At 50.9% G+C, this 18,225-nt stretch overlaps 2 protein-coding genes across 7 annotated transcripts; both read left to right on the top strand.

Annotated features, from left to right (window-relative positions):
* Positions 1 to 45: 45 nt before the first annotated feature.
* On the top strand, positions 46 to 8,470 carry MPZL3 (myelin protein zero like 3). Its single transcript, XM_075116424.1, is given in 8 exon segments — positions 46 to 93; positions 95 to 151; positions 153 to 231; positions 1,527 to 1,693; positions 2,701 to 2,911; positions 4,165 to 4,330; positions 5,196 to 5,259; positions 7,291 to 8,470. Coding segments are annotated over 8 exon segments (804 nt in total). The 5' UTR covers positions 46 to 60; the 3' UTR covers positions 7,318 to 8,470.
* A 1,117-nt stretch (positions 8,471 to 9,587) lies between these two features.
* On the top strand, positions 9,588 to 16,815 carry JAML (junction adhesion molecule like). Of its 6 annotated transcripts, none has more exons than XM_075116080.1 (8): positions 9,588 to 9,944; positions 12,442 to 12,497; positions 13,833 to 13,996; positions 14,369 to 14,594; positions 14,767 to 14,893; positions 15,275 to 15,335; positions 16,006 to 16,101; positions 16,326 to 16,815. In XM_075116080.1, exons 3-8 carry the CDS (start codon positions 13,937 to 13,939, stop codon positions 16,485 to 16,487), a joined length of 732 nt encoding a protein of 243 aa, XP_074972181.1. In that variant the 5' UTR covers positions 9,588 to 9,944; positions 12,442 to 12,497; positions 13,833 to 13,936; the 3' UTR covers positions 16,488 to 16,815. The 6 variants fall into 6 exon arrangements, with proteins under 6 accessions (XP_074972181.1, XP_074972175.1, XP_074972177.1 ...); XM_075116074.1 differs by having other exon boundaries at positions 9,684 to 9,944; positions 12,442 to 12,490; positions 14,764 to 14,893; XM_075116076.1 differs by having other exon boundaries at positions 9,749 to 9,944; positions 12,442 to 12,490.
* The last annotated feature ends 1,410 nt before the right edge of the window (positions 16,816 to 18,225 follow it).

Genomic DNA, 18,225 nt, shown 5'->3' with positions numbered 1-18,225 from the left:
GGGCCCCGAAACCCCGCCGAGGCCGCGGCGGCCGCCCCGGCTGCGCGGCGACCCGTCGCCATGGCGACGCGGGGCGGCCATCTTGGGCCTGCCCCCGCCCTCACCTGTGCGGCCCGCAGGTGAGCCGCCATGTTGCGGCGCTGAGCGGAGCCGGCATGCGGTGCGGCGAGGCGGTGGCGGCCGGCGGCGGCGGCTTCCTCCTCCTTTCGCGCGGGGTCCTGCTTCTGCTCGGTAACGGGGACGCTCCGAGAGCGGCACCTCCCGCCCCCGGGGGCCGCCGTGCCGGCGGGATGGGACGGGACCGGACCGGCGCTGCCGGCGGTGGGGCCCGGCTGGGAGCCCCGCACCGGAGCCGGGCTGTGGACGCCCGGGAGGCGGCTTTGGCGGCGACGGCCGCCACAGTGAGGGTGGTCGGCGGGGAGGTGGTGGGCTCGGAGCCGCTGAGAAGGGCCGTTCCGGAGGGGGGGGGCGGCCGGCCGCGGGCGGCTCCGGGCCCCGGCTTCGCTGTGCGTCCCGGCGGCGAGCGGGCTGCCGGAGCGGGTCTCTGTGCGGGGAGTGCTGGAAAGGCTGGGAGGAGTGGTGGTCAGCCGTGGGGCGAGCGAAGCCCCTCCGGCAGGGCACCGCAGGCAGCTGGCAGCGTTCATTTCCTCCCCCCGCGCTCTGCCCGCTGCTCGCACTGGAGACACGGGTGCCTTTGTCCCGTCTCTGCCTGCTTTGCTACGGTCCGGCTAGCTGCACTCGAGATTTCCAGACTTTCAGTTGGTAGCAACAGCCGTGTGTTGTCAAGACCCTTCCGTTTTATACCGGTAGCTGCAGAACCGGTGTGCAATGCCAGAAACTTGCACGGGAACCGGGAAATCTGCATAGAAATCTGTGCCTGCTCCTTCTGAGCCTGCACAGCCCAAGAGTCATCTGTGACAGAGCAGAACTTCAGGCAGAGTATCACTGTAATAAATCTTAGTATGCCAGGAGCAGGAGACTTGTGAAACGGAGGATTTGAACCATGCTCTTGCTGAATGCTGGCCAGGCTGACCTCATCCCTGGCTGGAGCATCACAGTAGGCAAAGGAGGCAGAAGTTATTGCACGCATTGAAAACAAGAAGTAAGAGTACTTGCTGCTGCTGCAGGGTGACTCTTGACCCGGTGCATGTGCAAGTCATTGGCTGTATGGCTTTGGGGCAAGATGCCTAGAGCCAGAAATACCGTGAGGTAATCTAAAGCTGGTACTTAGCAACTCATCAGAGAGCCAGCTGATATACTTTCTCAGCTTTTTATCTCCACGTCTAAATATCTGTAGGGTCTTGGTGGTATTTTCCAGACAAATACTGACTGGGGCTAGTTCCAGTCCCACAGAGAATAGGTTAGGGAAGTTGTCTGGTTTTCTTTAAATTTCATTATGGTAGTCACTACTGTGATTCTCTCTGGACTGTGGTTGAGCTGCGCATGCATTGATACCTTTGGGACATGATCACTCCTGCACTTCACAGATAAGAACTAATCCTTGTCTTTTGTGCTTGTTCCATCAGGTGTCTGCAACGCTCTTTCCCTGGAAATTAAAGTCAGTCCTAAAGTACAAGCTTTCATTGGTGAAAAAGTATCGCTGAAATGCTCATTCAAATCCAGTTCCCCCATCACTGAGAGCCTGACAGTAGACTGGACATACCGGCCCCTCACAGGTGGTGAGATGGAGACAGTAAGTGGAGCAGAGAGCCTTTTTCTAGTGGAGACTGACCAGGCCTCTGTGCATGCTGAGAATCTGATGATGTTTTTTCCTGTTTGCCTTGCTGTGCCTTGGGACTCTAATCATCGCCTTCTTTTCCATGTGAAATTGCTTTAGTGTTTTTGGGGCAAAAAATATTCTATGTAAATGCATAATAGCATGATGATGATGATAAAGTAGATAAACTTTGGGTTTTGACACACGTGCTTTATTGTATGCTGTAGCTATGTATACAATGACTGTAAAGCACTTGATTGGTAGCTTTCCAGAAGGCAGCTGTTCCCTAGTAGTTCTGTCGTGCAGTCTTCTGCTGATATAGCTTAGAGTGGTAGGAACATGTGCGCAATGACAGTCTGAAGACAGTGATGATGACAGCCTCTAAGGTTTATGGGCTGCTACTTGCTGTTTTGTTGGCAGCATTTTGAAATTTAAGCACAAATACATAAGTTTGAAAGCCCACTGGAAGTCTCTCATTCAAGCTGGAAACAGAAAATGCACAACTTTATGGATTATCAGTGACCTCTGCTGCCTGAAGAGTTTGAACTCTTGGAAGTGTCCTTGTATCTGGAACAAAAGGGTGGTGCTTGTATGAAGTGAGGTCTGCTAAGTCTCTACTCATAGGACAGCAAGAGCAAAAGTGCAGGAAGCAAAAGCTGAAGAACTGCAGTGTTCTGCCCTGCATGAGACAAGAAGCCTGCTCTGCTTTGCAATTGAAGATCTGCGGAAGGGAAGAAGTTGGTCGGAGTGGTGATGGTGACATCTGAGAGCTGAGGCTGGTAGATAAAAGCATTGGAGATCTAATGAAATGGGATTGCCTCAGAATTATCAGATAGGAACTTGAAAAGGTCTCCTGTACAAGAAGTATTCTTTCTGAGTTCTTAATGTGTATTCCTTTATGTTTACAATCCAAAAAGTAGTTGACTTTGCATTCTTTAGACGAGTGTTTTATTGGTGCAATTATTGTCTTTGCCTCCTTTTAGATTTTTCATTATCAGTCTGTTCCATACCCAACAACAGTGGGAAAGTTCAAAGACAGGATCTCCTGGGTTGGGAATGTTGCCGAGGGTGATGCTTCCATTGCTATCCAAAGTCCAGTGATGAGTGACAATGGGACGTTCATCTGCAGTGTGAAGAATCCTCCAGACGTGTACCATAACATTCCCCAGACGATGCTGACAGTTACGGAGAGGGGTAAGCGTCCATTTCAGTAGCATGTCCTCATCTCTGCGATACAGCTGCATTGCAGCTTGGTCTTACAAGTCAGAGCATCACATGTGAAATAGGTTCCCTGGAGTTCCGTGTTAGAATTCCAGCAAGAGTTAGCTCAGCCCTTCTTTCTGAGCTAAATACATTGAGAACTAATATCTTTTCTGGGGGCAGGAAGGGACAGAGGAGGCTGTGGCAATAACAGATACCGACAGTGTGCATTTGTTCAGGAGTTCTGGTCTCCGCATACTGCCACAGTAGAGCAAGTTAAATATATAAGAAATATTGGTCTAAAACCAACTGTCACATCACAAACACTGATTCTCAGTAATACTTAATTTCCTCATTGTCCTGCTTTTGGCTGGGATAGAGTTAATTTTCTTCCTAGTAGCTGGTGCAGTGCTGTGTTTTGGATTTAGTATGAGAATAATGTTGATAACACGCTGCTGTTTCAGTTGTTGCTAAGTAGCGCTTACACTAGTCAAGGACTTTCTCAGCCTCCCGTGCTCTGCCAGGTGCAGAAGAAGCTGGGAGGGGGCACAGCCAGGACAGCTGACCCCACCTGGCCAGAGGGATATCCCATACCACATGGCATCATGCTCAGTATATTAACTGGGGGACGTTGGCCGGGGGGGGCAGCAATCACGGCTTGGGGACTGGCTGGGTGTCAGTCGCCAGGTGGTAAATGGTTGCACCCCTTCACCCCCCCGCCCCGGGTTTCGCTTTTCTCTCTCTCTTTTTTTGTTTTCCTTTTCATTACAATATTATTATTTTGTTGTTGTTGTTATTATTATTACTATTTTTTAAAATTTAATTTATTAAAGTGTTCTTCCCTCAACCCTACAAGTTTTCTTACTTTTGCCCTTCTGATTTGCTCCCCCATCCCATTGGGGGGTGAGTGAACGAGCAGCTGTGTGGGGCTTAGTTGCTGGCTGGGGCTAAACTATGACACTCATCTGCCCTACATGTCAGACCTGACCCAAATTTGCAGCTTAGACATAGAACTACGTCGTGATCTGCCTGCCTTTGTAGTTTTTTTGCATATAAAGCACCCTACTGTGTTGGATATGTGATAGGAGTCCTACAGATTCACTGACAAGCCGGTTCAAATCTGCCAGCTCTGTGCTTTATGTGGAGAGGCTAGCAACCTGTGTCCTGGATGAACAGTGGTCACAGAGAGTTAAGAAAGCCATATTTTACTACTGGTACAGCTGGGCTGCTCTTTGTTGTTCCTGCAGGCCTTTCCTTCCAGCTAACTTCAGCGGTGCTGCTGTCCATTTTAGTATTTCTCCCTTCTGTTGTTGTGGTTACTCTGCTGTTGGTAAGAATGGGAAGGAAATTTGGAGCAGTAAAGGAGAAGAAAAAACCTGGCTGTAAGAAATCCTCCATCGAAATGTCTGATGAGTAAGTACTGGCTGGAACCTAAAGCCTGTATTTCTGCTTTGGCCTGTTGATACAGGCTAAAGGACAGTTTCTCCACTGTTCTTCATTTCATAGCTCTCAGCACCTGCACTTCAGTCACTGAAATCCACTTCTGCATGAGCATAATGTAGCCTGCAGTCAGAAAACTTTGGGAAAATCCCCATGCTGGAGCACAAACTAAGTGCTGTACATCCCCCCTTTGCCTGTCATTGGTGCGAAACCATGGAACTGAAGGAGTTTAGAGTTAGACAGACTTTCACTTCTGTAATCAGATTTATTTCTGCCAAAATCAGCAAGATATTTTGCTTATGTGGGCTTTATGTGTTGCTTATTGGTATGAAGTATCCATAACAACAAAACAAACTGAATAATGCTAACTGGTTCCCCTGTAATGGCCTGAGCAGAGATGCAGGTACTGAACGAACCTTGGAGACTGAATTCCCTTCTGAACTGGAGAGGATTCTGTTCTGGAAAGGTTCAACAGTGAGAGCAATAGGGTAGCACTGCTACTGCTGGAGCCGCACCTGTTTTTTGCAATGAATTCAGTACCACAATTTTTTGCAGAATGGGTTTTTAATACAGTGTTCTGATTAGTGTTGCAAGATTTGCCAGCCAAATAGCAACTCTTGTTGTAGTCTTCATGGCACTTAAGTGAAATGTCTGCTTTCAAGATAAGGGACCTGATATTTTTAATTCTTTTTGGTTTTGCTGTGCAGAGTCAAAGGCTTTTCATCATGATGAAGAGCCTTCAGTTCAGTGTGTTAGAACTAGAATTCACAGTCCATAGGAGATACTAGTATGTGTGTTGAGGGTAAAAGTCCAGCCCAATCCTATGTTTTTTCTGCAGGCCTGAGCATACAGAGACAGACAACTGCTTGGGGAAGCTCAGAAACTGGTGTCTGAACTGTGTGGTACGTGAAAGCTGGTGTTTTCGTAAGTGGTTTTGTCAACTTTGGTGCTCAGAGGAGGTGCTAAGAGCAGCAGGTAGAGCTTGTCGTAGCTCCTCTGGATGTCAAAGAAGTGTCTCCAATGGTGAGGCTTATGCTCCTTGGTGTTTTCCACATATGGGCTACAGGGCTGAGAACTGCTGGTCGTACCGCATTACTGGTAGGGGAAGTTGTCTTGAGATCCACCAAATCGATTTTTCATTTGACTGTATTGAAATCAAAGCTGACTTTTTGAGATGAAAATTCGGAATTTTAAGTGCTGGCTACTGTGCTGTGTGGTTTCTTTATGGGCTCTGCAAAACCAGTTTGGGGTTTGACAGCACTACAGTGGGGAACGGGGGCAGTGATATCTCAATCCACTATGTTTCTTGCAAAGATAGTAGTGTGCAGCCTTGCCGTGTTTTTGGAGATCTTCTTACCCTGTTCTCATCACAGCACAATCCTGCTAAACTCTTATGGTTTGTTTCTGGCTCTTTGTTTGCTTTGTTTTGTGAAGTGGTGGTTGTCTTCTAATTCTGCTTCTTCGCCTGCTACCCTATCAGCAAGCTTCTGTTCATCAGACGTTCTGCTGGAACTACTGAATGTTTTTGCCACCTCTGTTCTTGTTTTGTAAAATGTGCCTTTAAGTTCTGTGTGCTGACATTAGCAACCGCAGCCAGAAGTGTGGCACATTCCAGAGCAAGCTTACTAATTTGCCTAATTTGAGAGTGTTCTCATTTTTTTTTTTCCCTGATTTCCTACAGCGCAAGCTTACCTCAGCCGCACCTTTACATGTTTTATACACGGTCAGGAAGTATGTTAAGGAGGATTTAAATATGTGTTACTTGATTCACTATTCTAATGTCAGTGATTTTAAATGTACCAAACATGTGAGCCTTCAGACAGGTGTGTGCTGATAGTTTCTATGCTTAATTAGATACAGAATGAAAAATGAGCAATTGTGCAAGCTACATATTCAATATTTACAATTGTACCTAAGACACATCAGTTACAATGCAGTATCGGGGGAAAAAGAGTTTTGAGAGGTGAAGAAAGCTGAAAACACTTTATGCAGAAGAGAGAGTTGCCATGGGAGATGGAAAGGCTGTTGCAAGTGCCAAGCTGGGGAGAAGGGAGGCACGATTGCTTTACTGGACGTGGAGAGACAGAAGAGGATGGGAGCCCCAATTCAGTGAGATAAATGCTGTCAGGCAGTTGGAGATTTTAAAAATGGAAGGGTGTCTTCTCATCCTTTGAGAGAAGGCAAATTTGAATGCTATAATCCTGATTCCTTCCTACTGAGTGTTTTGTCATGTGTTGGATACTTTGCTCTCTGATATCAAGATATTTAGCTTACCAAGTCTCTTAACATCCTGTCTCACTCACTCTAATGATTTTACATTTTTGAGGTTTCTGTAATGTACTTTTTCATGCCTAACATGTTACCAAATAATTAAAATTGTAAAGCCAGTGCAAATCTGTTTGGACTCAAAACGGCTGGAAAGTTAGTGAGATTTTCCCTTATAGAGTTGTTACATTTCTTTCAAGTTGAGAGCTGCAGAGCTGGATTGTGGGGATGCCATCAGATGATTATTGTGGTTAAAACAATAGATGACAGAGATCTGACAGTATGTGGTTGACTGTAGCTGAAAAACAACAAGTTGTGCTGCTCCGGACCTTCACCGTAGGGATTGGTGGTGTTTTTTGAGAACATGGCTATCTGCACTTCATGGTTGATCGTTTGCTTGAGCTTTAGCTGGTACTTCCCTGAAAAACACACTTCACGTGTTGGTTATACAGAGGCAATTCATTTGTGTATCTGTGATAAGTCAAACAGATTTAGCTGCAAGTGCTTATATGACCACAAGTCCTACGGCTTAGTCAAGCACAGCAGCATTCTGGAAAGCATTTAAGCGCTCGTTGGAAGCCTAGCAGACTCAAAATTTTGTTGAACTCATTGCTCGGTTCGTGTCTTCATACACAGTCTCCATTTCTCTCTCCATACTCCCTGCTTAGGACACAGATGAGGAAGATCCATACTGAAGAAGGACTAAAGCTATGGATAAAGGACAAAATTACAGCACTGAAAATCATGGCTAGACAGGTATGAAGGCTGCTGGATGCACAGTGCAGACTGAAGGACCTGCTCTAATCGCGGTAGATTGGAAGAACAATGCTGATGGGATAACTAACTTTTATTTAAGCACAAAATAATGATTTTGGAAATCTTTCTAGTTTACTGGGGGTAAAAAAATCTTTTAACCTTACTTCACCAGTGCCTGCAGAAACCTCAGTGCCTACAGCTGTACAGCCTGTTTCCTACGAGCAGTCTGACAACACGTGTTTCTTAGTTGACTTGCAAATTTGTTTCCTTTATTATTGGTGACATCCCTCCTTTCCTCTGCCCTTGAATTCAAGTTGCCGGAAGCACAGGCTACTCCAGGGTGACATCAGCTCTCTAAGGTGATCATAATGGGCATTGACAATGGTTTTGCTCCTCAAGTTTTGTGGAATGTCCTTTTTTTTTTGCGAAGGACTTAAACCGGGTTGATTAAGTTGGTATATGGCACCCTTTGTCTTGGAGCAAAGACAACCTACTGCTTTTTAACTATTTCTCGGTTTAATCTGCCACTTAATTACAGGATCATCATTTTGTTCCTACTGTTTTCTGATTCTTTTTTGAAGTCGCCAACTGCACCATAGTATCACCTTGCATTGTTGAGGTTTACTTTTTAAATTATTATTTGTCCAACAGCTCCATTACTAGGTACACCACCTACTTGTAGAAGTAAAGCACAAGTCATAAAACTAATTTTTAAAATCAGAAATAGAAATGGGGACTCTGTATCCGGGGAAACATAACCCCATCTACCTCAACCATTGACTCAAACAGTGTCCAAAGGAATGTTCCGTGTTCAGAACAACAGTCATGTTGCTCCTGTCTTCTAGGCACCACTTTAGGGAAACAGCTAAGCATGCATTATTATGGCCCAGTAAGAGAGAGTACTTTTTTTCTTTTAACCAACCTTGTCCAGTAATGAATGGCAGAGAGCTGTGGAGTTCATGTCTGGTCAATATCTAAACAGCTGCTGTTTTCTGCTTCCTTTCTGTGTGCGGCATTAGTCAAATAGTCTCCTTTTATGTATGTGTTGACTTTGATGTGCCGTTACCAATAAATTGCTTTGTTTCTTTCTGGGCTGTGGACTTTATTGGCCTAAACATGGCTAGATACAGTTGACCTTATAAAACTGCCCTCCTGAGTTGTTGCTTAGCTATAGAAATTGTCCTATGATGAGGAGTAAAGGTGTTTAGGGAACAGATTTAACTCAAAAGGGAACATGTACTGAGTCCCCATCTAGCAGCTCTATGATGGCTGCCAATTACAGGTCTGTTGAAGTTCCTGGCTGCAAAGCAGGTTAGCTGTAGATCTCTGTGTGTGTGTCCATCCCTGATAAATAAATAAATTTTTCTCCTGTCCACAATAAAGTAATATTTAAAAAGCTTGTGCTTCCTGGTGACACAATGTCTCTCCCAACCAAAACTTTCCTGAGAAAGGATGTTGGTGGTATGTGCAGCCTCGAGGAAATGGCTTTGTTGTTCCGCTTTCAGCAATAACACGTCATTCAAGTTCCTTGTGGAAATGAATGACTCTTGGTTTTTTGCAGAATGTTTGCCTTCAGCTGCGACTCCTTTGGAAACAGCAGGCCAGATGCTGGGCAAACCTTTTTCTGGTGCGAAGCTAAATGGCCACCTTGAAGCTAATAGCTTCTGGATCGGGAATGGTGTTGAGCATGAATACAACTTAACTTTCCCTTCCTTTGCAGGGAAGTTGCTCTGTGTACCATTAAAACCGCTGTTACTGGGGTAGAGAACAGTCAGTCCTGGGGTACTCCAGAGGAAGAGGAAGGGGGAAAATATGCTTTCTGAGTGAGTGGGTGGGGAGGGGTATGCCAGCTGAAATCAGTCCATTCTGTGATTCTTGTACGTGTTTCAAAAGGGAGCAGCTGACTATGCTGTGAAAAGCGTGTTGATAGAAGCCCATAGGATGCCTGCTCACCTGCAGGCCCTGGTAGCACCAGCAGCAAGGCTGAGCACAGTTGCTCCACTGCTTGCTGGTGATACCTCATCAGGACAAGGTCCAGTCTGCCTGAGTGGCAGTTCTTCAGCCACCTCTGATCCCCAGAAAGAAACCAGGAGGGATCACAGGCCACAGAAGGGTTGCTTGCCAAGAATCTCTCCGGTCTTCGCTTCTGACACAATGACTGACCAGATCAGTCCGCCGTGACGGAAGGGCTGGGACTGAGCCCCACCTTGTACCTGTGAGGTGCCTTCTCCCTATGAAGCTGCATACCCGTCATCTGCTCTCAGGCATACACATCTATAATTCTCACTTCTCCTTTGCAGACACTTCTCATTCTGGTTTGTTAGTACCTCAATCTAGCTCTTAACTTCCTCTTGCAAGTTGAAAGCGACCACCAAACTGAACGTGAAATAAGAGACTTGAAACCAAAGGCTGGTAAGTAAGACAAATGTCTTGCACGTAAAACCTCAAGATGCTTTGGCAACTGATTCTTTCGGATACTCCGAGTTAGTCACTGAAGGATACTTCAAATTAGTCACTGAAGAACCCTTTGTGCAAGAGACGAGTTGGCTGACCCAAGCCACCATAGGTGAGTGTATTTTGCCGTAATGTTCACTTTTTAATTTGTTTTTCCTGAAAGGAGAACTAAGCAAACACAGAAGTGCTGAGGGTTTCGGATACCACGTGCAAAAGTAGAATGTGAAGGCAGTATGGTACCTATGTATTTTTTTCCCCAATCTGTTCAGTAAAGGCAATTGCCCTGCAGAAACATTTGCATATGCCAGCACCGTAATATACATAACAGCCTGGGTGAGTGGGTGCTGTCTTCAGCTGGTGCATGCACGTACCCACTAGCTGGCGTGTGTCACGGGGAGACCTTGTGAAAATACATTCCCAGGCAGGACCAGAATTTCTTCTGAGAAACAGGGTGGTAGGTCCAGGAAGGATCGATGGCAAATAACAACCAGAGCCTCAGTAGCTCAGCTGCAGAGAACGTATGAAGTTCTGAGTGTAGATATCCAGTACACAGGCTTCTATGTGCTGAGGACTTTTTTTTAAGCTGGCTCCTATTTTGGCTCCTGCATGGGGATGGTTCTGGGAGGGTGTAGCTCTGCTTGAGTTCTGCAGCTTTTAGCAACATAGCTAGAAAGTAGGATGCGTTGGCCTGCTGCACTGAGGTGTGCTGCACCAGCTAAGAGCATTGGAGCTGAGCATGAATTTTGCTCTGTTTGTAGGTCATGTGTGCACACGCGCAGGTTGTACAGCAAACTATGTCATGGCAGAGCTGCAAACAGTGCAGTCAAACCACACAGCTCTCCCTTCCACCTCAAAAAACCCAGCCCCCAAATGGGTCATGTTTTTCGAAGGGCAGGTTTGAGAAAATTCCAGAAGGCTTTCTGCCGCTTCTCAAGATTTTGTCTGTGGAAAGAGGAGGGCGATGAAGGGCAGGGGTGGTTTTACATCATTGACTGCATGGCAGAAACGCCACGCACTCAGTGGAAAGCCGTAGTGACTGTTTCTCAGCCTAGAACAGACCTGTGGGTCACCCAGCAGCTAAATCTGGGCCTGTAATCCCTGCCTGAGCCTCTCTCAGTGTGTTTCTGAGCTTCCTTCACTGGCAAAAATGCATTTGGAAAGAAAAAGGAATGAGCAAGCAAGTCTGGCCAGGTGAAGAGATGGAAGCTTTCTTAGGGGATGAGCCATGGCGGGGTGGAGGCCTTCCCCACTCCCTGCTCACTCCCTGCAGAGCCGCAGTAGCTGTTCCTGCCGCTCCATGGTGCATGCACGGAGCTGGCACATCCCCTGTCACCTCCCTGCTGCCTGCGCCATCCCTTTGCACTTGCCATTATTGTCACCATCGGTTCTCCCTGGGGTGCCAAGGATGTAGGCGCTGCCCCAGGAAATGATATCCCAGAACCACAGATCTGTCGCTGTGCCTTTCTGCTCCACAGCACTGAAGGGAGCAATGGGTCTCTGAGAGCAGCAGGAATAATGGCAGATGTTTGCCTTACATACTTACTCTAATTCCTTTCATGGCTGTTTCCTGGGGAGAATTATCTGGGACCTTTTCTCCTTCCAAGCCTTACTGAAGCTAGTCTAGAGACTAGCTGGCTCTGGCTTGCACAATCGGGGGAAAAGGAGAGAAGCTAGCAAGGTTTCAGAGCTGATTCGCCTCTTGTCTTTCTATTTCTGCAGCAGAAATGCATGTATTGGAAAATGTGTGCTGGTAATGGCAGCCTCAAATTCAACTGTAACGTGCAGGCTCTCCAGGCGGGAGGGCTGCTCTCAGTAACTTTTTGCCCTTAAACCTATTTATTAGTTTTGAATGGCTATAGTTTTGAATCATGGAGCAGAGACACAGCGAGCAGGGAACTGGCTTTTGCCTTCCTGCAATCCACACGCGAACGCTGGCTGGCGTGTTCCTCATGATAACAGTCAGTCCTTCCTTGGGCCATAGGGTATGTCTTCCATGTGTAGAAAGGAGATATTGGTTTTATTTTGAGAGATATGCAGCAGGTCAAACCGAACATAGTGACCAAACATGGCACTGTCTGAGCAGACCCTGAGGGTTCCAGCAGTTCTCACCGTGTGCAGGACCCAGGAGCAAGTGGGTTAAGAAGGGGGTCTGTGTTTTTAGGACCTATATCCAAACTTCTCTGAGCATGTAACAGCAAAAAAACCCCATTGCTCTCTGAGCAGAGTTAATGTCTGTGAACATGTCCGTTCAGATGCTAGAGACCCGACCCCCAAACCACCGGAAAGATTCATTACTAAGGGGAAGATGCAAAGGTGTTTCACGCTGAGCCCTCCCCCGCCCCCCCCGCCCCCCCCCCCTTCCCTTCCAGGGCTCAGAGCAGTCTCAAATCAGAGACCTATCTGATTTCTGTGCTTCACTGAGTTTCAGGCTCCCTGCTGGGATAGTGGCTAACTTGACAGGCTGAACATCCAGGCAGCAAAGATTGTGCCCCTCTCCAAAGAACTGAAGAAAGTCTTTTTCTGACCTCGGGACTCAGTTTGGTTGCAAACTGATGGTGTCCTGCCCCAGGACAAACTGATGCATGTGTTACCTCTGCTGTTCCTTTTAGGATAAGATGGAGGTGTTGCTGAGCCTGACCCTCGTGCTGATATGGCTGGGTAAGCTGTAAGTCATTCTGCTGGTTTTATTTACCTTGCCTGCTTTCCCCTGTCTTTGCTGAAGGTGCCATTGGCTCCTCTCTTCCCGCAGCGAGAACCCCTTGGGGTTTTGCAGGTGCACAGGGCTGGCAGCAGTTAGTGGGCTCCTGGGTACTGGTAACTTTTCTGGTCTCTGGGTGCCGCGTATTCCCTTCCTGCAGAGCTCACGTATATAAGCTTCAAATTGCAATGGCATCCCTGGATGGTGTCCTGTACTTATTCTGCCAGACTCCAAGGCTTTGAAAGAAGTAGAACTGCTTTGCCAAGTCTAAATACAGGGAAAGGTGGCCAAGGTATTGAATTTTGGCTCTGCTTGAGGCAACTGGCTCCCTTGGTCTTCTCTGCTGGCAAATATTTGTCATTTTCAGCTCCAAAGCTGGTCAAGACCAAAGGAAACCTGTTTGGGAAGCAGGAGCACTTTGCATTTATTATTTACACGGCATCAGACACGTACTTGGTGCTTTACCAGGGCCCAGCCCTTAGTGGCTTGTGGACAGAGTGAGCAGAGTTGCTAAGGCACCAGGAAAAGTCTACCTGTCTGAGCAGCTCCCCACTGAATCAGCTCACCTAGTTCCTGACAAACAAGTGCCAGAGCCTCGGCCTCTCTTCTTGCTAGGTTTTGCCAGTGCAGACTCTGGGGCATGCAGGGTTTCTCTTGATGAGCTCCAGGGACGTTTTCTGCCCCACTTATTTCCCCTTCCTGCTGCACGCTTTGCAGCCCGCTGTATCGGCAGCTGCTTAGTCCTCTCTGTGTTGTTTTTTTCCCCACTGTCTGGCTTCTCTAGAAACCCTAAGCAGTAGTTATGTGGCCAGACAAGTCCAAGCCCAGGCCAGCAGCCTGTGAGCAAGGGGTAAGGAAGCCAAACGGGCAGGTTGTGAAAGACGAACTGAAATTCGTGTGAAGCGGCTGAATTGCCCCTGGCCTGGTGTAGATGAGGGTGGCACTGGTTCTCCCAGGCAGTGACTCACAGGAACACCCCTGCAGGAGCTGCAGCCTTTGGCTTGGAGCCGCAGAGGGCTGGGGTTGTGCTTCCCCACTTCCCTTCTGCCTGGCTTGTTCAGCGAGCGCAGCAGCCCTTGGTCTGGCGGCTGGGAGGATGTGCTGCCCTGCATCCCAGGCACGCCAAAAGCAGGGGTCAGGGAGAGGCTTTGCCCATACAGGGACCAGGGCCTCCCTGTTGCATTCTGGACTGGTCAGTGCCATTAGCCCCAGGCTTATCTGGAGAGGAGATATCTATGGGGACAGGCAGGCTGCATCTGGCCGTCCTCCCTGGACTCATCCTGCTGTCCTTGTCCCTGGCAGAGCGATGCAGCGGGTCGGCTGGCTGGGTGTTCACAGAGCCTCAGCTTCGAGCCAGCGCTGGGGACTCTGTCCTGCTGCAGTGCTTCTTCCTAGACCCGGTGGCCATGGGCAGGACGATGGCCAAGGTGGACTGGCTGCACGTGGCAGGAGCTGGCACACAGAAGGTGGGTCGGGACCAGGGGGTGAGCGGCAGAGCAGGGTATGGCGGCAGGTGGCGGCAGGGCAAGTAAGGCAACCTTGCTGCTCTCGGGAGGCTGCAGGGAAGCCCATCTGCCTGGACCAGGCCATGAGAGGAGGAGGGTTTCTCCTTGTGGTGGTGGGGCATCTGCACCACTCCCCATGGCCCTGTACCGCTGGGTGCTGTGTCCTGGGGCTTTCCAAAAGAGCAGGGGAGTGAGCTGGGCTTTTGCGTGTGGTGAGCGCTCCACGGGGAGAGGGAGAGAGCGTGGTTTTGAGGGCTCTTGAGCAGGGAAGGCACGCAGGGCAGCGCTCTTCCACTGGGCTCCTTTCACCTGATGCTGTCTGTGCCCTGGCAGGAGGAGACGGTGTTTTATTACTACAGCAACCATAGCATCCCTGTGGGCCGTTTCCGGGACCGGGTGCAGTGGCAAGGGAACATGTCCCGCTGGGATGGCTCTATCCAGCTGCAGGACGTACAGGTGAACGACAGTGGCATCTATGTGTGTGAGATCCGGCTGCTCCAGTGCAGCAGCATCTTCAAGAACCACACGGTGCTGCACGTCAGCCCCGTGGGACAGAGAGGTACGTGCCCTGTCACCGCTCCCCTCTTCTGCCAACCTGTTTGGCCCCAAGCAGAGGAGCTGCAGAGGCTCCAGGAGGCAGCTCTCGCTGAGAGACCTGCCACCAGGATTCCTCTGGAGTAGGACTGGGGTCCCTGTGCGTAACATCCCTTGCCTTGGTGTCTCCCCAGCAGGACGAGGAGCAGCAGGTGCCCTGGACGCTGCGGCCCCGGGAGGCACTGCATTTTGGCCTCTGGCTGTGGGCTGTGTCTGCGTGGCCGTTGTGCTGGCCTTCCTGGCTGGACTCAGCCTGAGGAAGAGGTACCGAGGCTAGCTCTGGGTTTATGGGGCTGAGCCAAGCACCTCCTTGCAGCCTTCCTGCCCCGTTCTCCCCGGCCAAGCACTAGCCTGACCTGCCCCAAGCAGGGCTGGAGCTGTGGGAAGCAGAGGAGGGTGTACCTCCCCGGGTAATGCTGCTGGCCGCAGCACGGTGCAGACTCCTGCTGCCCTCTAGTGTCACGCTGCTCTGGCCTGTCCCCCCTTTGCTCCCAAACCTGCTGGGCTCCCGGTGTGCCAGCAGCATGACGGCCTGGCCGAGGCACGTGCCAAGGGGTCCCAGTGTCCCAGGAGAGGGAGGGCAGGGACAGGAGGAGTAGGCGATGCTTCTTGCCAAAGATGACACCGCCGTTGCTTTCCCTCAAGGTCTGCAGCCAACACAGCCCTGGAGAGGAATGAAGACGGTAGCAGCAAGAGCAAAGTAGAGGTGAGAGCTGAGGCTGAGTGGAGTGGAGGGGAGTGTGTGCCTGCCCTGCCCTGGGAGGCTGCCACAACCTACGGGAGCTGAAGAGAGGGAGGAGAGGCGGAGAAAGGGAGGGATGGGGTGCACAGGGCTGCAGGACAGGTGCTGAGCACCCACACCGGGCCATGCCCTCCCGTGGCCAGCCGCCCCCAGTGAGGGAGACCTGCGGGGTCCTTGCCTGCGCTGCTGGATCCGTGCAAGGGCCGCAGTTGGAATGAGCCCCAGGTCCTGCCGTTTCGTTTGGCTTGCAGTTAAGAGGAGGCTGATGGTGCAAATGTTCCCACAGCATCTGGATGCCTGAGGGCCAAGAGGCTTGGCATGGGGAGATGGGGTCCTGGGCCACCTGGACTCAGGTGGGTCTCGAAGGCTGAAGCCAGGGTTATCCTCATGCAGGATGGTTGCTGTCTCGTCACTAAGGCTGTGTGTCCTCAGGACATGGAATAATCACTGGCATGAGGTGTATGGGGCACAGGGCTGGGGAAGCTGAAGGAGGGGATCTCACACTGGCCAAACATGAGGTGCTGCTTGCTGGCCAGCCATGGCTGTGGCGCTCCGTGCTAGTCCTATGGGGTAAGAAGGCCCTCTTGTATTTGGGGACTGCTCGGTTCCAAGTGTCCTGATCTCCCCCTCATAGGAAGCACTTTACTTCTCGGTCCCTGGAGCTGAGGTGCCCAAGGCTGAACAGGATGCAGGGAAGAAGAGGAGAGCCGAGGAGACCTACCTAACCATGGTGAGGAGGCGAGCAGCTGCCCTGAGCTGTGGCAGGCATGGGCAGGGTGTGCAGCTGTAGGGCCAGTGTGACCCCCTGCATCACCAGCCCCCCCCGGGTGATGACATCCAGGGCCTGATCCGTCACTCCCCACACCAGACAACAGCGTCCCTTGCCTCCTGCCCACTCCAAATGGGCCCTGATACCTGCAGAAAGACTCACGCCCTGTCCTTTGCTCCTTGCAGCACCCCTCTCTCTTCTGGGAGAACGGCATCTATGTGGAGCTGGCCAAAAGGGTGATCCCAGCAGAATGGATGGGAGAGGCGAGACAGGGTGATGGACAAAGCAAGGAACCCTACAGTAGACCAGAGGCGGCACTTCCCTGGCCTCCAGAGGGGGAGAAATAGCTGTGCTGGGGGATTTAAGCCCCTTAGCCAGCAGGTGTGTGCAAGACATTTTTGTTGCTTTGGGCAGGCCAGCATTCTGCTGCTGCCAGCCCTTCCCTGAGAAGTGCCACTTCACTGTGTGCGCCGTGCCGGAGCCACCGCTGGGGCATGTCCCACCCTGGTTGTCTGCTGGGGGACCAGGGGAAACATGTCTCTCTGGCTCTTGCCTCCTAGTCTCCGGAGGAGCACCAGGTTCAGAGATAACTATCTCCAAGGAGAGCCAGTGGGAGCTGTGCAGATACACCAATGGTATCTCCTGAAGATAATAAAACTGAGGGGTTCTTCCATATTCCTGGCTTCCTTTTACCTCCTGCTTAAGCATGTGATGTCCAAGTGTGCCAAAGACTGCCTGGCCCAGGGCCTGGGAGCCCCTGCACCCATGTGCAGCCTTGCACGCGCCTGCGCCTGCCCCGCTGGCTCCAGGGAGCAGTAAAGCTAAATGGGCCGCAAAGGGCTCCCTTTGCAGCAGGAAGGGGCCCACTTGGGAGCTACCGAGCCCCCCTGCTGCCCTGGCTCTGCGGGGGATGGAGGGGAGTGGGGCAGGCCCCACGGGCAGTGGGTCCCCCACGTGTGTGTGCTCACAGGTGTCTCCCATGCCCCAGCTGCTCGCCATGGGTGAGCACCTCTGTGTGCACCCTACAGCTGGGACTCGCTGCCCTGGCCGGGGGGAGTCCAGCAACCCCTCCTGGGCCTCCGGGGCAGCGTCTCGGTGTGCACTGGCTCTTCTCCTGCGCTATATATAGATGTTTGACATCTCCAGGTGCAGAGCGGGGAGCCGCTGGGGACCGCTTCCCACCCGGCTCTGCTAGATGGGAGACTGCAGCACAGACTGCTCTGGGCTGCAGTCCTTGGTTTCACGTTGACTCCCTACTCTCTTTTCCTGAATGAAGCCACGTAAGTGGCTTACAGGAGGAATCAGCAACCAGAGCTGACTTTGGGGTGTTGGGGGTTATGTACGACTTCTGCTACCTTTGTGGGGTCGTGGGACCTGTTCCATCAGAGCAGAGCATGCTCTGCCTGCCCAGCATCGTTGGGAAACCATGCTGTGTGTGCAGTGAGTACGGTTGCTAAGTCAGTTGCCTGTGTTCACCCTGGCACTTCTCTGATGCCTTGTCTCCCAGCTGCCCCATTTCCCCTCCTGTAGCTGGTCAAGGAGCAGAGCACCTCTGCATCCCTCCTGCCTCCCCATTGCCCCACCCCTTCCTCCCCAGGGCTTTGGTGCACAGGAACGCAGATGTGCTCTGGCTCCAGGGCCCCCCTTGCCTTCCTCCTCACTGATGCTGCTGCAGCAAACCCCACCATCCTGCGTCCCGCAGCATGAGAACGGGGTGGCTAAGCAGCTGCTGTCAGTAGCTTTGTGGTGTCCCTGAGGTTACGGATCCTCTCCTTCCTGCACCCATCTCTGCAGACTGAATCCAGGCTTGGAGTCCCTGGCCCAAAGGTTTCCTTGGTGGATGGAGTGAAGGGACCAAAGACCTCCTCCATCCCTCTTATTGCTGGGTAGACCCTCTGTATCCCGAGGGCTGGATGAAGGGAGGGTGTTGCCCTGGGATAGCATGCTGCCAGGGAAGCAGGAAGGTGCAGTCAGAGTCTGACACCCCTGGGAGGCTAGGGGTCTGCCTTCATAGAAGCGTGGGAGCAGGCAGGGGCACCCAGAGTGCTTCTGCCTGCTGCAGGCTGCCTGCCCACAGTCATGCCT

Source organism: Phalacrocorax aristotelis, chromosome 22 (assembly GCF_949628215.1).
Source record: "Phalacrocorax aristotelis chromosome 22, bGulAri2.1, whole genome shotgun sequence".
Classification (NCBI taxonomy): domain Eukaryota; kingdom Metazoa; phylum Chordata; class Aves; order Suliformes; family Phalacrocoracidae; genus Phalacrocorax; species Phalacrocorax aristotelis.
Note: the sequence above shows the minus strand (reverse complement) of the source record. Positions and strands in the feature narration are given on the sequence as shown.